We start from the raw sequence: 19,558 nt of genomic DNA, 5'->3' as shown, positions 1-19,558 counted from the left end.
AACTACCCTATCCCTGTATAATAATACTGTATACACAAACTACCCTATCCCTGTATAATAATACCGTATACACAAACTACCCCATCTCTGTATAATAATTCCGTATACATAAACTACCCCATCACTGTATAATAATACCGTGTACACAAACTACCCCATCCCTGTATAATAATACCGTATACATAAACTACCCGTCTCTGTATAATAATACCGTATACATAAACTACCCCATCTCTGTTTAATAATACCGTATACATAAACTACCCCATCCCTGTATAATAATACCGTATACATAAACTACCCCATCTCTGTTTAATAATACCGAATACATAAACTACCCCGTCCCTGTATAATAACACAGTGAACACAATTGTTATCCTTCTCAATCTGACTCGTATATACTACCCCAGCTTATGTACACGGCACAGTAAATATAGGAATCCTTATTATACACACGTACACTGCAAGCTACGGACACACTACATAATATTATAGAGCCAGTTCCCCCACAATACTGCCCCTGTCCAGCATAGGGCAAGTGTATACACATACAGCCCCATCTACATATAACATATATACATATATATAACATATAACATATAACATATATATATATATATATATATATATATATATATAACATATACCATATATACATATATATAACATATAACATATATACATATATATAACATATAATATATATATAACATATAACATATATACATATATATATAACATATAACATATATATATATATATATATATATATATATATATATATATATAACATATACCATATATACATATATATAACATATAACATATATATATATATAAAACATATACCATATATACATATATATAACATATAACATATATACATATATATAACATATAACATATATACATATATATAACATATAACATATATACATATATATAACATATAACATATATATATATATATATATATATATATATATATATATATATATATATATATATATATATATATATATATATATATATATATATATATATATATATATATATATATTGCGAGTTATCCAAATGAAGGAGAACAGGAGGCGGCACTCTCAGTGTAAAAAACGTGTATTAAAACATCAAAGCAAAAAACAGCAAAGTGCAGGCGACAGCCAGTTGTGTCGACAGTTTCGGAGCCTAAGCTCCTTCCTCAGGAAAGGCTGGTCACATAACAGTGAGGCAAAGCGTGTGATACAGAAAGCTTTCACATTATAAATGCACATATTACCCCTCTCAGCAGCGCCGTATTGCGGGGTGTAGAGGCAGTGCTATATATATATATATATTATACAGTATGGTATATAGATCTCATCGCCCTGTTATTGCTGTCTATGGTTCTACCCTCACTTAGTAGCGATATCAGTGTGATTGTATCACTGCGCTGTTATTACACAGATCCCTCGTTATTATCATTGTTATTATGGTAACTATAGTGATGTCTAATTATTACTAGTAATAAATGACTATTACACTTATTAATAATAATAATGATGATGATGATGACGATGACGACGATGGTGATGATGATGATGATGGTGATGATGGTGATATCGCTCCGTAGTAATAACATCACTCCTGGTATTAGCAGCAGTTACTGTATTATAGTACATGTAGTTATTATTGCTGTCACCAGCAGCAGTCCTGTAATTATTATATTAATAATGATGGTGATGATGGTGATGATGGTGATGGTGATGATGACGATGATGATGGTGATGATGGTGATATCGCTCCGTAGTAATAACATCACTCCTGGTATTAGCAGCAGTTACTGTATTATAGTACATGTAGTTATTATTGCTGTCACCAGCAGCAGTCCTGTAATTATTATATTAATAATGATGGTGATGATGATGGTGATGATGATGATGGTGATGATGATGATGATGGTGATATCGCTCCGTAGTAATAACATCACTCCTGGCATTAGCGGCAGTTACTGTATTATAGTACATGTAGTTATTATTGCTGTCACCAGCAGCAGTCCTGTAATTATAATATTAATAATAATGATGATGATGACGATGATGATGATGATGATGATGGTGATATCGCTCCGTAGTAATAACATCGCTCCTGGTATTAGCGGCAGTTACTGTATTATAGTATCTGTAGTTATTATTGCTGTCACCAGCAGCAGTCCTGTAATTATAATATTAATAATAATTACGATGATGATGATAATGAAGAGGAGGGTCTGACGATGATGATGATGAGGTTGCTATGATGATTGCCGTTATTATAATATGAATGACGCTTTTGCATCGCTATAAGGATATTTTCCGAGAGCATAGTGAATATTGCGCCTTGGATGGGGCCCTGGTGGAGAGTTGGGGGCCCTCAGATGTGCGGAGTGTGGGCAGTGGCCGGGCATCTATTCGGCAATCACTTGGGGATAAGTGGCCCCTGTACTGGGGGAGTCCCCGGTCTGTGACCTGCAGGATCAGATGGTTTACAGCAGCTGCAGGGGGAGATAATAGCAACGTGCCACTAGATGGCGCTCCCGCCACGGCCGGCGCTATAGCAGGAGAGAGCCAGGTCTATTACCGGAATCTAATGACAGCAGACTACGGAGAGATCAATTACATAACAGTGCGCACTAACTCCTCCCCCCTGTGTGTGCTCAGCGCTGTGCAGTTATATTATATCACCCCCCCCCCCTGTGTATGCTCAGCGCTGTGCAGATATATTATATCATCCCCCCCCCCTGTGTATGCTCAGCGCTGTGCAGATATATTATATCATCCCCCCCCTGTGTATGCTCAGCGCTGTGCAGATATATTATATCATTCCCCCCACCCCTGTGTGTGCTCAGCGCTGTGCAGTTATATTATATCACCCCCCCCCCCTGTGTGTGCTCAGCGCTGTGCAGTTATATTATATCATCCCCCCCCCCTGTGTGTACTCAGCGCTGTGCAGTTATATTATATCAAACCCCCCCCCCCCCCCCCTGTGTATGCTCAGCGCTGTGCAGATATATCATCCCCCCCCCCTGTGTATGCTCAGCGCTGTGCAGATATATTATATCATCCCCCCCCTGTATGCTCAGCGCTGTGCAGATATATTATATCATCCCCCCCCTGTATGCTCAGCGCTGTGCAGATATATTATATCATCCCCCCCCCCCCTGTGTATGCTCAGCGCTGTGCAGATATATTATATCATTCCCCCCCCCCCCTGTGTATGCTCAGCGCTGTGCAGATATATTATATCATCCTCCCCCCTGTGTGTGCTCAGCGCTGTGCAGTTATATTATATCAACCCCCCTGTCTATGCTCAGCGCTGTGCAGATATATTATATCATCCCCCCCCCCTGTGTATGCTCAGCGCTGTGCAGATATATTATATCATCCCCCCCCCCCTGTGTATGCTCAGCGCTGTACAGTTATATTATATCATCCCCCCCCCCCCTGTGTGTGCTCAGCGCTGTGCGGTTATATTATATCACCCCCCCCCCCTGTGTGTACTCAGCGCTGTGCAGTTATATTATATCAACCCCCCCCCCCCCCTGTGTATGCTCAGCGCTGTGCAGATATATTATATCACCCCCCCCCTGTGTATGCTCAGCGCTGTGCAGTTATATTATATCATCCCCCCCCCCCTGTGTATGCTCAGCGCTGTGCAGTTATATTATATCACCCCCCCCCCCCCTGTGTATGCTCAGCGCTGTGCAGATATATTATATCATTCCCCCCCCCCTGTGTATGCTCAGCGCTGTGCAGATATATTATATCATCCCCCCCCCCCCTGTGTATGCTCAGCGCTGTGCAGATATATTATATCATTCCCCCCACCCCTGTGTATGCTCAGCGCTGTGCAGATATATTATATCATCCCCTCCCCTGTGTGGGCTCAGCGCTGTACAGTTATATTATATCATCCCCCCCCCCCCCCCCCCCGTGTGTGCTCAGCGCTGTACAGTTATATAATATCATCCCCTCCCCTGTGTGTGCTCAGCGCTGTACAGTTATAGTATATCATCCCCTCCCCTGTGTGTGCTCAGCGCTGTGCAGATATATTATATCATCCCCTCCCCTGTGTGTGCTCAGCGCTGTACAGTTATATTATATCATCCCCCCCCCTGTGTATGCTCAGCGCTGTGCAGATATATTATATCATTTCCCCCCCCCCCTGTGTATGCTCAGCGCTGTGCAGATATATTATATCATCCCCCACCCTGTGTATGCTCAGCGCTGTGCAGTTATGTTATATCACTCCCCCCCCCGTGTATGCTCAGCGCTGTGCAGATATATTATACCATTCCCCCCACCCTGTGTATGCTCAGCGCTGTGCAGATATATTATATCATCCCCTCCCCTGTGTGTGCTCAGCGCTGTACAGTTATATTATATCATCCCCCCCCCCCTGTGTGTGCTCAGCGCTGTGCAGATATATTATATCATCCCCTCCCCTGTGTGTGCTCAGCGCTGTACAGTTATATTATATCATCCCCCCCCCCCTGTGTGTGCTCAGCGCTGTACAGTTATATTATATCATCCCCTCCCCTGTGTGTGCTCAGCGCTGTACAGTTATATTATATCATCCCCTCCCCTGTGTGTGCTTAGCGCTGTACAGTTATATTATATCATCCCCTCCCCTGTGTGTGCTCAGCGCTGTGCAGATATATTATATCATCCCCTCCCCTGTGTGTGCTCAGCGCTGTACAGTTATATTATATCATCCCCCCCCCCTTGTGTATGCTCAGCGCTGTGCAGATATACTGTATTATATCATTCCCCCCCCCCGTGTATGCTCAGCGCTGTGCAGATATATTATATAATCCCCCCCTGTGTATGCTCAGCGCTGTGCAGATATATTATATCATCCCCCCCCCGTGTATGCTCAGCGCTGTGCAGTTATATTATATCACCCCCCCCCCCTGTGTATGCTCAGCGCTGTGCAGTTATATTATATCACTCCCCCCCCTGTGTATGCTCAGCGCTGTGCAGATATATTATATCATTCCCCCCACCCCTGTGTATGCTCAGCGCTGTGCAGATATATTATATCATCCCCTCCCCTGTGTGTGCTCAGCGCTGTACAGTTATTATATCATCCCCCCCCTGTGTGTGCTCAGCGCTGCGCAGATATATTATATCATCCCCCCCCCCTGTGTATGCTCAGCGCTGTGCAGATATATTATATCATTCCCCCCCCCCCCCTGTGTATGCTCAGCGCTGTGCAGATATATTATATCATCCCCCCCGTGTATGCTCAGCGCTGTGCAGATATATTATATCACCCACCCCCCCCGTGTGTGCTCAGCGCTGTACAGTTATATTATATAACCCCCCCCCCCGTGTATGCTCAGCGCTGTGCAGATATATTATATCACTCCCCTCCCCTGTGTATGCTTAGCGCTGTGCAGATATATTATATCACTCTCCCCCCCCCTATATGCTCAACGCTGTACAGATATATTATATCACTCTCCGCCCCCCCCCCCCCCCCCCTATATGGTCAGCGCTGTGCAGATATATTATATCATTTCCCCCCCCCCCCCTGTGTGTACTCAGCGCTGTGCAGATATATTATATCACTCCCCCCCCCCCCCCGTATGCTCTGCGCTGGGCAGATACAGTATATTATATCACCCCCCCCCTGTGTATACTCAGCGCTTTACAGATATATTATATCACTGTCCCTCCTTCCCTCCTCCCTGTGTATACTCAGCGCTGTGCATGTGCAGATATATTATATCACACACAGGTGATACTTTATATTCTGTATACCCGCACACAGGTGATGCTTTATATTCTGTATACACGCACACAGGTGATGCTTTATTTCCTGTATACCCGCACAGAGGTGACGCTTTATATTCTGTATACACGCACACAGGTGATGCTTTATATTCTGTATACCCGCACAGAGGTGACGCTTTATATTCTGTATATTCTGTATACCCGCACACAGGTGACGCTTTATATTCTGTATACACGCACACAGGTGATACTTGATATTCTGTATACCCGCACAGAGGTGACGCTTTATATTCTGTATATTCTGTATACCCGCACACAGGTGGTACTTTATATCCTGTATACCCGCACACAGATGATGCTTTATATTCTGTATACACGCACACAGGTGATGCTTTATATTCTGTATACACGCACACAGGTGACGCTTTATATTCTGTATATTCTGTATACCCGCACAGAGGTGACGCTTTATATTCTGTATATTCTGTATACCCGCACACAGGTGATGCTTTATATTCTGTATACCCGCACACAGGTGATGCTTTATATTCTGTATATTCTGTATACCCGCACACAGGTGATGCTTTATATTCTGTATACCCGCACACAGGTGATGCTTTATATTCTGTATACCTGCACACAGGTGATGCTTTATATTCTGTATACACCCACACAGGTGATACTTTATATTCTGTATCCCCGCACACAGGTGATGCTTTATATTCTGTATACCCGCACACAGGTGATGCTTTATATTCTGTATACCCGCACACAGGTGATGCTTTATATTCTGTATACCCGCACACAGGTGATACTTTATATTCTGTATACCCGCACACAGGTGATACTTTATATCCTGTATACACGCACACAGGTGATACTTTATATTCTGTATACCCGCACACAGGTGACACTTTATATTCTGTATACCCGCACACAGGTGACACTTTATATTCTGTATACCCGCACACAGGTGACGCTTTATATTCTGTATACACGCACACAGGTGATGCTTTATATTCTGTATACCCGCACACAGGTGACACTTTATATTCTGTATACCCGCACACAGGTGACGCTTTATATTCTGTATACCCGCACACAGGTGACACTTTATATTCTGTATACCCGCACACAGGTGACACTTTATATTCTGTATACCCGCACACAGGTGACACTTTATATTCTGTATACCCGCACACAGGTGACGCTTTATATTCTGTATACACGCACACAGGTGATACTTTATATTCTGTATACCCGCACACAGGTGACACTTTATATTCTGTATACCCGCACACAGGTGACACTTTATATTCTGTATACCCGCACACAGGTGACGCTTTATATTCTGTATACACGCACACAGGTGATACTTTATATTCTGTATACCCGCACACAGGTGACACTTTATATTCTGTATACACGCACACAGGTGACGCTTTATATTCTGTATACACGCACACAGGTGACACTTTATATTCTGTATACCCGCACACAGGTGACACTTTATATCCTGTATACCCGCACACAGGTGACACTTTATATTCTGTATACCCGCACACAGGTGATGCTTTATATTCTGTATACCCGCACACAGGTGACACTTTATATTCTGTATACACGCACACAGGTGACGCTTTATATTCTGTATACACGCACACAGGTGACGCTTTATATTCTGTATACACGCACACAGGTGACACTTTATATTCTGTATACCCGCACACAGGTGACACTTTATATTCTGTATACCCGCACACAGGTGACACTTTATATTCTGTATACCCGCACACAGGTGATGCTTTATATTCTGTATACACGCACACAGGTGACGCTTTATATTCTGTATACACGCACACAGGTGACACTTTATATTCTGTATACCCGCACACAGGTGATACTTTATAAACCATACACAGTGAAGAGAGACCTCTTGCTGTACAGGCAGCCTATATAGTGAGCGCTGCACGGGGAATCCCTGCGATACGGCCGGCGATCATGCACAGTTCTCGCATTGCACGTGCCTTTCCCCTATCGCTGCGATCATGCACAGTTCTCGCATTGCACGTACCTTTCCCCTATCGCTGCGATCATGTATAATTAGGGCGCTGCTGTAGTTGTCGGGGTGCTTTGTGTCTCATCCGAATTTCCGCCCCTTTCAGATATAAGACACAGCTGTCTAATAGATTGGGAGAGGGCAACAAGTGCCCGGTACCTGCTGCCACTTCACTTTACAAGCTGGTAATTGGCAGAGCTGGCTCTCTGGTGTATAGATCAGAGCGGAGCAGTCTACTACAAATAGCTGAGGAGGAACAATCCCCAAAGGAAGAGGCGGCTGGAAAACCTGGAACTGGATCCCCTGCCAAACTTCTGCACTGTCCCAAATGCAATGTCTCCCATATACTAACAAAGTGTCAAAGAGCTGGGTACCTGAACCAGGCAGGACTGGGCATAGCATCAGATACAGTACCTGGGTACCTGAACCAGGCAGGACTGGGCATAGCATCAGATACAGTACCTGGGTACCTGAACCAGGCAGGACTGGGCATAGCATCAGATACAGTACATGGGTACCTGAACCAGGCAGGACTGGGCATAGCTTCAGATGCAGTACCTGTGTACCTGACCAGGCAGGACTGGGCATAGTATTAGATACAGTACCTAGGTACCTGACCAGGCAGGACTGGGCATAGTATTAGATACAGGACCTGGGTACCTGAACCAGGCAGGACTGGGCATAGCATCAGATACAGTACCTGGGTACCTGACCAGGCAGGACTGGGCATAGCATCAGATACAGTACCTGGGTATCTGACCAGGCAGGACTGGGCATAGCATCAGATACAGTACCTGGGTACCTGAACCAGGCAGGACTGGCATAGCATTAGATACAGTACCTGGGTACCTGAACCAGGCAGGACTGGGCATAGCATCAGATACAGTACCTGGGTACCTGACCAGGCAGGACTGGGCACAGTATTAGATACAGGACCTGGGTACCTGAACCAGGCAGGACTGGGCATAGCATCAGATACAGTACCTGGGTACCTGAAGCAGGCAGGACTGGGCATAGCATCAGATACAGGACCTGGGTACCTGAGCCAGGCAGGACTGGGCATAGTATCAGATACAGTACCTGGGTTCCTAAGCCAGGTAGAACTGGATAGTGTATCAAATATAGTACCGGGGTAACTGAGCCAGGCAGGACTGGGCAGAGTATCAGATACGGTACCCGGGTTCCTGGGCCAGGCAGGACTGGGCAAAGTATGTAATAGTACCTCGGTACATGAGCCAGGCAGGACTGGACAAAGTATCAGATACCGTACTTGGGTTTCTGAGCCAGGCAGGTCTGGGCAGAGTATCAGACACAGTACCAGGGATCCTGAGCCTGGCAGGAATGGGTATTTTATCAGATACAGGACCTGCGTTCCTGAGCCAGGCAGGAATAGGCATATTATCTTATACAGGACCTGAGTACCTGAGCCAGGCAGGACTGGGCAGAGTATCAGATACAGGACCTGGGCTCCTGAGCCAGGCAGGACCGGATAGAGTATCAGATACTGTACCCAGGTTCCTGAGCCAGGCAGGACTGGGCATAGTATCCGATCCTGGAACTGGGTTCCTTAGCCAGGCAGGACCGGACAGAGTATCAGATGCAGTACCGGAGTACCTGAGCAAGGCAGAACTGGACAAAGTATCAGATACGGTACCCGGGTACCTGGGCCAGAATGGACCGGGCAGAGTATCAGATACCGTACCCGGGTTCCTGATCCAGGCAGGTCTGGGCAGAGTTTGATACATTACCTGGGTACCTGAGCCAGGCAGGACTGGGCATAGTATCAGATACAGGACCTGGGCTCCTGAGCCAGGCAGGACCGGACAGAGTATCAGATACAGTACCGGAGTACCTGAGCAAGGCAGAACTGGACAAAGTATCAGATACGGTACCCGGGTACCTGGGCCAGAATGGACTGGGCAGAGTATCAGATACCGTACCCGGGTTCCTGATCCAGGCAGGTCTGGGCAGAGTTTGATACATTACCTGGGTACCTGAGCCAAGCAGGACTGGGCATAGTATCCAGTACAGTACTTGGGTTCCTGAGCCAGGCAGGACTGGGCAGAGTATCAGATACACTAACAGGGATCCTGAGCCAGGCAGGAATAAGCAGGATACAGGATATCAGATACAGGTCCTAGGTTGCTGTGCCAAGCATGAATAGGCATAGTATCAGATACAGGACCTGGGTTCCTGAGCCAAGTATGAATAGGCATAGTATCAGATACAGTACTTGGGTTTCTGAGCCGGGCAGGAATGGGTATTTTATCAGATACAGGACCTGGGACCTGTTAGATAGCTGGGTTCCTGGGTTAGTATGGACTGGCTAGAGTGTTAAAAACTAGGTATCCTGAGCCAGTCAGGACAGGGGGAAGTTTTAATACTGTAGCTGGGTTCTTGAGCCAGTCAGGACTTGGCAGATTGTTAGATAACTTGGTTCCTGAGCCAGTCAGGGATAGATGGAGTGTTAGACAGCTGGGTTCCTTTGCTAGTAATGACTGGGCAGTGTGTTAACTGAGTTTCTGAGCCAGTAAAGTCTGGTTGGCGTTTTAGATACCTGGGTTCTTGAATTAGTAAGTACTGGCAGCAATGTTAAATAGCTGGGTCCTAAGTTACTACGGACTGGGATGAATATTAGATAGCTGTATTCCTGAGTCAGTTAGTAATGGGTGTGTGTCAGATAGCTGGGTTCCTTAGTCAGTAAGCACTGAGCACATTGTTAGATAGATGGGCTCTGAGCCAGTAAGGACTGGACTGAGTGTTAGATAGATGGGCTCTGAGCCAGTAAGGTCTGGACTGAGCGTGTTAGATTGCTGGTTGAAGTAGCCAGTCAGGACTGAGAGGATTGTTATATAGCTGAGTTCATGAGCCATTAAGGACTAGGTTGAGCTTTAGATAGCTGTGTTCTCGAGTCAGTAAGGACTGGGTGGAGTGTTAGATAGCTAGGCTTCTGAGTCAGTAAGGAGCGGGTGGAGTGTTAGATAGCCCGGCTCCTGGGTCAGTAAGGACTGAGTGGAGTGGTATATAGCTGGGCTCCAGAGTCAGTAAAGATGGAGTGTTAGATAGCTGGGTTCCTGAGTCAGTAAAGACTAGGTGGAGTGTTATATAGCTGGGTTTGAGCCAGTAAGGACTGGATGGAGTGTTAGATAGCTAGGCTTCTGAGTCAGTAAGGACTTGGCGGTGTGTTAGATAGCTTGGATCGTGAGTCAGTAAGGACTGGGCGGAGTGTTAGATAGCTGGGTTCCTGAGTCAGTAAGGACTGGGTGAAGTGTTAGATAGCTGGGTTCCTGAGTCAGTAAGGACTGGGTGGAGTGTTAGATACCCCGGTTCCTGAGCCAGTAAGGATTTGGTGAAGTGTTAGATACCCCGGCTCCTGAGTCAGTAAGGATTGGGCAGAGTGTTAGATAGCTAGATTTCTGAGTCAGTAAGGACTGGGCGGAGAGTTAGATAGCTGGGATCCTAAACCAGTGAGTGTAGGGGTGCACTGTGCAGGGTTGGTGTGAGTTGCATACCGCGTAAAGGGATGGTGTGAGTGGCATACTCTGGGCAAGGGTGGTGTGAGTGCTAAACCTGGGCAGGGATGCTGTGAGTACCATATCCCGGTCAGGGATGCTGCAAGTGGCATGTCCAGAGCAGGGATGGTGTAAGTGTCATACCCCGGGCAGGGATGGTGTGAGTGACATACCCCAGGCAGGCATGCTGTGAGTTGCATGCCTGCCTGGGGTATGCCATTCACACCATCCCTGCCCGGGAATGCACTAGGCAGGGTTGGTGTGAGTTGCATGCCGCGTAAAGGGATGGTGTGAGTGTCATACTCTGGGCAAGGGTGGTGTGAGTGCTAAACCCGGGCAGGGATGCTTTGAGTAGCATATCCCGGGCAGGGATGCTGCGAGTGGCATGTCCAGGGCAGGGATGGTGTGAGTGGCATACGCCAGGCAGGCATGCTGTGATTGGCATACCCCAGGCATGGATGCTGTGAGTGGCATATCCCGGGCAGCGATGCTGTGAGTGGCATTACCGGGGCAGGGATGGTGTGAGTGTCATATCCCAGGCACGGATGCTGTGAGTGGCATGTCCCGGTCAGGGATGGTGTGAGTGGCATGACCCGGGCAGGGATACTGTGAGTGGCATGCACCGGGCAGGGATGGAGTGAGTGGCATGTCCCGGGCAGGAATGCTGTGAGTGTCATGTCCTGGACAGGGATCCTGTGAGTGGCATGTCCCGGGCAGGGATGCTGTGAGTGGCATACCCCGGGCAGGCCTGCTGTGAGTGTCAGTTCCCGGGCAGGGATGTTATGAGTGGCATGTCCCGGGCACGGATGCTGTGAGTGGCATGTCCCGGGCAGGGATGGTGGGAATGGCATGTCCCGGGCACGGATACTGCGAGGGCATGTCCCGGGCAGGGATGCTGCGAGTGGCATGTCCCGGGCACGGATGCTGTGAGTGGAATGTCCCGGGCACGGATGCTGTGAGTGGCATGTCCCGGGCACAGATGCTGTGAGTGGCATGTCCGGAGCAGCGATGCTGTGAGTGTCATGTCCCGGGCAGGCATGCTGTGAGTGGCAGGTCCCGGGCAGGAATGCTGTGAGTGGCATGCACCGGGCAGGGATGGTGTGAGTGGCATACCCTGGGCAGGGATGCTGTGAGTGGCATACCCCGGTCAGGGATGCTGTGAGTGGCATGTCCCGGGCAGGCATGCTGTGAGTGGCAGGTCCTGGGCAGGGATGGTGTGAGTGGCATGTCCCGGTCAGGGATGCTGTGAGTGGCATGTCCCGGGCAGGGATGGTGTAAGTAGCATGTCCCGGTCAGGGATGCTGTGAGTGGCATGTCCCGGGCAAGGATGGTGTGAGTAGCATCTCCCGGGCAGGTATGCTGTGAGTGGCAGGTCCCGGGCAGGGATGGTTTGAGTGGCAGGTCCCGGGCAGGCATGCTGTGAGTGGCAGGTCCCGGGCAGGGATGGTGTGAGTGGCATGTCCCGGGTAGGCATGCTGTGAGTGGCATACCCTGGGAAGGCCTGCTGTTAGTGGGATACCCCGGGTAGGGATGCTGTGAGTGGCAGGTCCCGGGCAGGGATGGTGTGAGTGACAGGTCCCAGGCAGGCATGCTGTGAGTGGCAGGTCCCGGGCAGGCATGCTGTGAGTGGCAGGTCCCGGGCAGGCATGCTGTGAGTGGCAGGTCCCGGGAAGGCATGCTGTGAGTGGTAGGTCCCGGGCAGGCATGCTGTGAGTGGCAGGTCCCGGGCAGGCATGCTGTGAGTGGCAGGTCCCGGGCAGGGATGGTGTGAGTGGCATGTCCCGGTCAGGCATGCTGTGAGTGGCAGGTCCCGGGCAGGCATGCTGTGAGTGGCAGGTCCCGGGCAGGGATGGTGTGAGTGGCATACCCCGGGCAGGGATGGTGTGAGTGGCATACCCCGGGCAGGCATGCTGTGAGTGGCAGGTCCCGGGCAGGCATGCTGTGAGTGGCAGGTCCCGGGCAGGGATGGTGTGAGTGGCATGTCCCGGGCAGGGATGGTGTGAGTGGCATACCCCGGGCAGGCATGCTGTGAGTGGCAGGTCCCGGGCAGGGATGGTGTAAGTGGCAGGTCCCGGGCAGGCATGCTGTGAGTGGCAGGTCCCGGGCAGGGATGGTGTGAGTGGCAGGTCCGGGCAGGGATGGTGTAAGTGGCAGGTCCCGGGCAGGCATGCTGTGAGTGGCAGGTCCCGGGCAGGGATGGTGTGAGTGGCATACCCCGGGCAGGCATGCTGTGAGTGGCAGGACCCGGGCAGGGATGGTGTGAGTGGCATACCCCGGGCAGGCATGCTGTGAGTGGCAGGTCCCGGGCAGGGATGGTGTGAGTGGCAGGTCCCGGGCAGGGATGGTGTAAGTGGCAGGTCCCGGGCAGGCATGCTGTGAGTGGCATACCCCGGGCAGGCATGCTGTGAGTGGCAGGTCCCGGGAAGGCATGCTGAGAGTGGTAGGTCCCGGGCAGGGATGGTGTGAGTGGCAGGTCCCGGGCAGGCATGCTGTGAGTGGCAGGTCCCGGGAAGGCATGCTGTGAGTGGCAGGTCCCGGGCAGGGATAGTGTGAGTGGCATACCCCGGGCAGGCATGCTGTGAGTGGCATACTCCGGGCAGCGGCCGGCCAGTAACAGCACACAGGCTCCGGCTCCCAGACCTCCGGATCGCTGCTCCGGGATGTGCGCTATGACGCAGGCTGGTGCCTCCCTTGTGGCTCTCGGGCCAATCACAGCGGCTGCGCAGGAGGCAGAGTGTCAGCGATGTACTAATTACACATCGCTGCAGAAGTTGGGGAGAGCCGGGCACATCCATGGATTGTCTGCCACAGGGAGGAGGACGGTGACCCGCAAATCTCAGCCGCACTCTCCCTGCGCCCAACATGTTCCAGCCCACCCCAAAGAGGTGCTTTACCATCGAATCGCTGGTGGCCAAGGACAGTCCCCTGCCAGCCTCCCGCTCCGAGGACCCCATCAGACCCGCTGCCCTCAGCTATGCCAACTCCAGCCCCATCAACCCCTTCCTCAACGGCTTCCACCCCACGGGGCGAGGGGTCTACTCTAACCAGGACCTGGTGTTCGCAGAGACTGTGCCCCACCCGCCCAACCCGGCGGTGCCCGTGCACCCGGTGCCCCCACATCACGCCCTGGCAGCGCACCCCCACTCCCCGCACCCGCTCTTCTCCACGCAACAAAGGGACCCGTCCACCTTCTACCCCTGGCTTATACACCGCTACCGATATCTGGGCCATAGGTTCCAAGGTGAGTCCCAAACTTTCCGCAACTCCGCCAACTGGCGCAAAAGTGCGCCCAAAGTGCCAGAATCGGGGTCCCCGGGCCCCCTTCTGCAGGGGAACCCGAGTCCTGCTGCTGCGATTTTACTGCGACTGGGATCTCTGCTTCCATCGGCTGCCTGCAACGAGGAGACAAAGTGGCCGGAGCTTTTTATTTTTTTTTTATTTTTTTTTTTTATTTGGAAGGGGGGGGGGGTTCAGTGATACACTGTATTTGTCTGTACACTATAAACTATATACTGGTCATTCACAGCCAGCTCACTGATTGTTGTATCTATATTGTATCTGTCTATATACATGATATTATATATTATAAACAGTATATAATACACAGCCGGCTCAGTGATACATTGTATCTGTCTATATAAATGATATTATATATTATATACAGTATATAATACACAGCCGGCTCAGTGATACATTGTATCTGTCTATATAAATGATATTATATATTATATACAGTATATAATACACAGCCGGCTCAGTGATACATTGTATCTGTCTATATACATGATATTATATATTATATACAGTATATAATACACAGCCGGCTCAGTGATACATTGTATCTGTCTATATTCATAATATTATATACAGTATATAATACACAGCCGGCTCAGTGATACATTGTATCTGTCTATATACATGTTATTATATATTATATACAGTATATAATACACAGCCGGCTCAGTGATACATTGTATCTGTCTATATACATAATATTATATTATATACAGTATATAATACACAGCCGGCTCAGTGATACATTGTATCTGTCTATATACATGATATTATATACAGTATATAACACACAGCCGGCTCAGTGATACATTGTATCTGTCTATATACATGATATTATATACAGTATTTAATACACAGCCGGCTCAGTGATACATTGTATCTGTCTATATACATGATATTATATAAAGTATTTAATACACAGCCGGCTCAGTGATACATTGTATCTGTCTATATACATGATATTATATACAGTATTTAATACACAGCCGGCTCAGTGATACATTGTATCTGTCTTTATAAATAATATTATATACGGTATATAATACACAGCCGGCTCAGTGATACATTGTATTTATCTATATACATTATATTATATATTATTTACAGTATATAATACACAGCCGGCTCAGTGATACATTGTATCTGTCTATAAACATGATATTATATACAGTATATAATACACAGCCGGCTCAGTGATACATTGTATCTGTCTATATAAATGATATTATATATTATATACAGTATATAATACACAGCCGGCTCAGTGATACATTGTATCTGTCTATATACATGATATTATATATTATATACAGTATATAATACACAGCCGGCTCAGTGATACATTGTATCTGTCTATATACATGATATAATACACAGTATATAACATACAGCCGGCTCAGTGATACATTGTATCTGTCTATATACATGATATTATATACAGTATATAACACACAGCCGGCTCAGTGATACATTGTATCTGTCTATATACATAATATTATATACAGTATATAATACACAGCCGGCTCAGTGACACATTGTATCTGTCTATATACATGATATTATATACAGTATATAATACACAGCCGGCTCAGTGATACATTGTATCTGTCTATATACATGATATTATATACAGTATATAATACACAGCCGGCTCAGTGATACATTGTATCTGTCTATATACATGATATTATATACAGTATATAACACACAGCCGGCTCAGTGATACATTGTATCTGTCTATATACATGATATTATATACAGTATATAATACACAGCCGGCTCAGTGATACATTGTATCTGTCTATATACATGATATTATATATTATATACAGTATATAATACAAAGCCGGCTCAGTGATACATTGTATCTGTCTATATACATAATATTATATTATATACAGTATATAACACACAGCCGGCTCAGTGATACATTGTATCTGTCTATATACATAATATTATACACAGTATATAACACACAGCCGGCTCAGTGATACATTGTATCTGTCTATATACATGATATTATATATTATATACAGTATATAATACACAGCCGGCTCAGTGATACATCGTATCTGTCTATATACATGTTATTATATATTATACACAGTATATAACATACAGCCGGCTCAGTGATACATTGTATCTGTCTATATACATAATATTATACACAGTATATAACACACAGCCGGCTCAGTGATACATCGTATCTGTCTATATACATGTTATTATATATTATACACAGTATATAACACACAGCCGGCTCAGTGATACATCGTATCTGTCTATATAAATGATATTATATATTATATACGGTATATAATACACAGCCGGCTCAGTGATACATTGTATCTGTCTATATACATGATATTATATATTATATACAGTATATAATACACAGCCGGCTCAGTGATACATCGTATCTGTCTATATACATGATATTATATACAGTATATAACACACAGCCGGCTCAGTGATACATCGTATCTGTCTATATACATGATATTATATACAGTATATAACACACAGCCGGCTCAGTGATACATTGTATCTGTCTATATACATAATATTATATACAGTATATAACATACAGCCGGCTCAGTGATACATTGTATCTGTCTATATACATGATATTATATACAGTATATAATACACAGCCGGCTCAGTGATACATTGTATCTGTCTATATACATGATATTATATACAGTATATAACACACAGCCGGCTCAGTGATACATTGTATCTGTCTATATACATAATATTATATACAGTATATAATACACAGCCGGCTAGTGATACATTGTATCTGTCTATATACATGATATTATATACAGTATATAACACACAGCCGGCTCAGTGATACATTGTATCTGTCTATATAAATAATATTATATATTATATACAGTATATAATACACAGCCGGCTCAGTGATACATCGTATCTGTCTATATACATGATATTATATACAGTATATAACACACAGCCGGCTCAGTGATACATTGTATCTGTCTATATACATAATATTATATACAGTATATAACACACAGCCGGCTCAGTGATACATTGTATCTGTCTATATACATAATATTATACACAGTATATAATACACAGCCGGCTCAGTGATACATTGTATCTGTCTATATAAATAATATTATATATTATACACAGTATATAACATACAGCCGGCTCAGTGATACACTGTCTACATACCCTATAAATATATATTATATACATAATGCACAGCCAGCACATTGAGGCTTTGTTAACTCTAGCACTGTATGTATATATATATATATATATATATATATATATATATATATATATATATATATATATATATATATATACACACGTGTTTCTATCTATCTGAGAGACGGAATGAAGTTGCAGAACGTTGATATTGGATAATGAAAGTTGGACGTTCTCTCTGTGAGTGCCGCTTCTTCTCTGCTTGTATTATTGTACATGCTGTATACACACACTCTACATTATATTTATCTTACAGATTACACCCCTGTATATGACTGGGTGCCCTCTGTCCTCACATATAATACACACACTCTACATTATATTTATCTGTGCATATAGATTACACCCCTGTATATGACTGGGGTGCCCTCTGTCCTCACATATAATACACACACTACGTTATATTTATCTGGGCATATAGATTACACCCCTGTATATGACTGGGTGCCCTCTGTCCTCACATATAATACACACACTCTACATTATATTTATCTGTGCATATAGATTACACCCCTGTATATGACTGGGGTGCCCTCTGTCCTCACATATAATACACACACTACATTATATTTATCTGGGCATATAGATTACACCCCTGTATATGACTGGGGTGCCCTCTGTCCTCACATATAATACACACACTCTACATTATATTTATCTGTGCATATAGATTACACCCCTGTATATCACTGGGTGCCCTCTGTCCTCACATATAATACACACACTCTACATTATATTATCTGTGCATATAGATTACACCCCTGTATATGACTGGGTGCCCTCTGTCCTCACATATAATACACACACTACATTATATTTATCTGGGCATATAGATTACACCCCTGTATATGACTGGGGTGCCCTCTGTCCTCACATATAATACACACACTCTACATTATATTATCTGTGCATATAGATTACACCCCTGTATATGACTGGGGTGCCCTCTGTCCTCACATATAATACACACACTCTACATTATATTATCTGTGCATATAGATTACACCCCTGTATATGACTGGGTGCCCTCTGTCCTCACATATAATACACACACTACATTATATTTATCTGGGCATATAGATTACACCCCTGTATATGACTGGGGTGCCCTCTGTCCTCACATATAATACACACACTACATTATATTTATCTGTGCATATAGATTACACCCCTGTATATGACTGGGGTGCCCTCTGTCCTCACATATAATACACACACTACATTATATTTATCTGGGCATATAGATTACACCCCTGTATATGACTGGGGTGCCCTCTGTCCTCACATATAATACACACACTACATTATATTTATCTGTGCATATAGATTACACCCCTGTATATGACTGGGGTGCCCTCTGTCCTCACATATAATACACACACTCTACATTATATTTATCTGTGCATATAGATTACACCCCTGTATATGACTGGGTGCCCTCTGTCCTCACATATAATACACACACTCTACATTATATTTATCTGTGCATATAGATTACACCCCTGTATATGACTGGGTGCCCTCTGTCCTGACATATAATACACACACTACATTATATTTATCTGTGCATATAGATTACACCCCTGTATATGACTGGGGTGCCCTCTGTCCTCACATATAATACACACACTCTACATTATATTTATCTGTGCATATAGATTACACCCCTGTATATGACTGGGTGCCCTCTGTCC

At 45.7% G+C, this 19,558-nt stretch overlaps 2 protein-coding genes across 4 annotated transcripts in view; one reads left to right on the top strand and one right to left on the bottom strand.

Annotated features, from left to right (window-relative positions):
• Window positions 1-1,134: 1,134 nt before the first annotated feature.
• The window catches only part of LOC146009505 (uncharacterized), a 225,369-nt gene continuing 206,945 nt past the window's right edge, over window positions 1,135-19,558 (bottom strand). For both annotated transcript variants that reach the window (XR_014444676.1, XR_014444677.1), the window contains one exon: window positions 1,135-2,190. The gene's annotated coding sequence lies outside the window, so the exon portion shown is untranslated. The remainder of the gene's footprint in view (window positions 2,191-19,558) is intronic.
• EMX2 (empty spiracles homeobox 2) overlaps window positions 14,020-19,558 on the top strand; it is a 34,162-nt gene continuing 28,623 nt past the window's right edge. The window contains exon 1 of one of the 2 annotated variants that reach the window (XM_083145692.1): window positions 14,020-14,565. In XM_083145692.1, the coding sequence (XP_083001818.1) occupies window positions 14,187-14,565 (379 nt within the window). In that variant the 5' untranslated portion in view covers window positions 14,020-14,186. The remainder of the gene's footprint in view (window positions 14,566-19,558) is intronic. The other variant, XM_083145691.1, reaches the window with a different exon arrangement.

This window comes from Crinia signifera, chromosome 6 (assembly GCF_055691185.1).
Source record: "Crinia signifera chromosome 6, ASM5569118v1, whole genome shotgun sequence".
Classification (NCBI taxonomy): Eukaryota; Metazoa; Chordata; class Amphibia; order Anura; family Myobatrachidae; genus Crinia; species Crinia signifera.
This window is presented reverse-complemented; position numbering and strand designations above follow the sequence as displayed.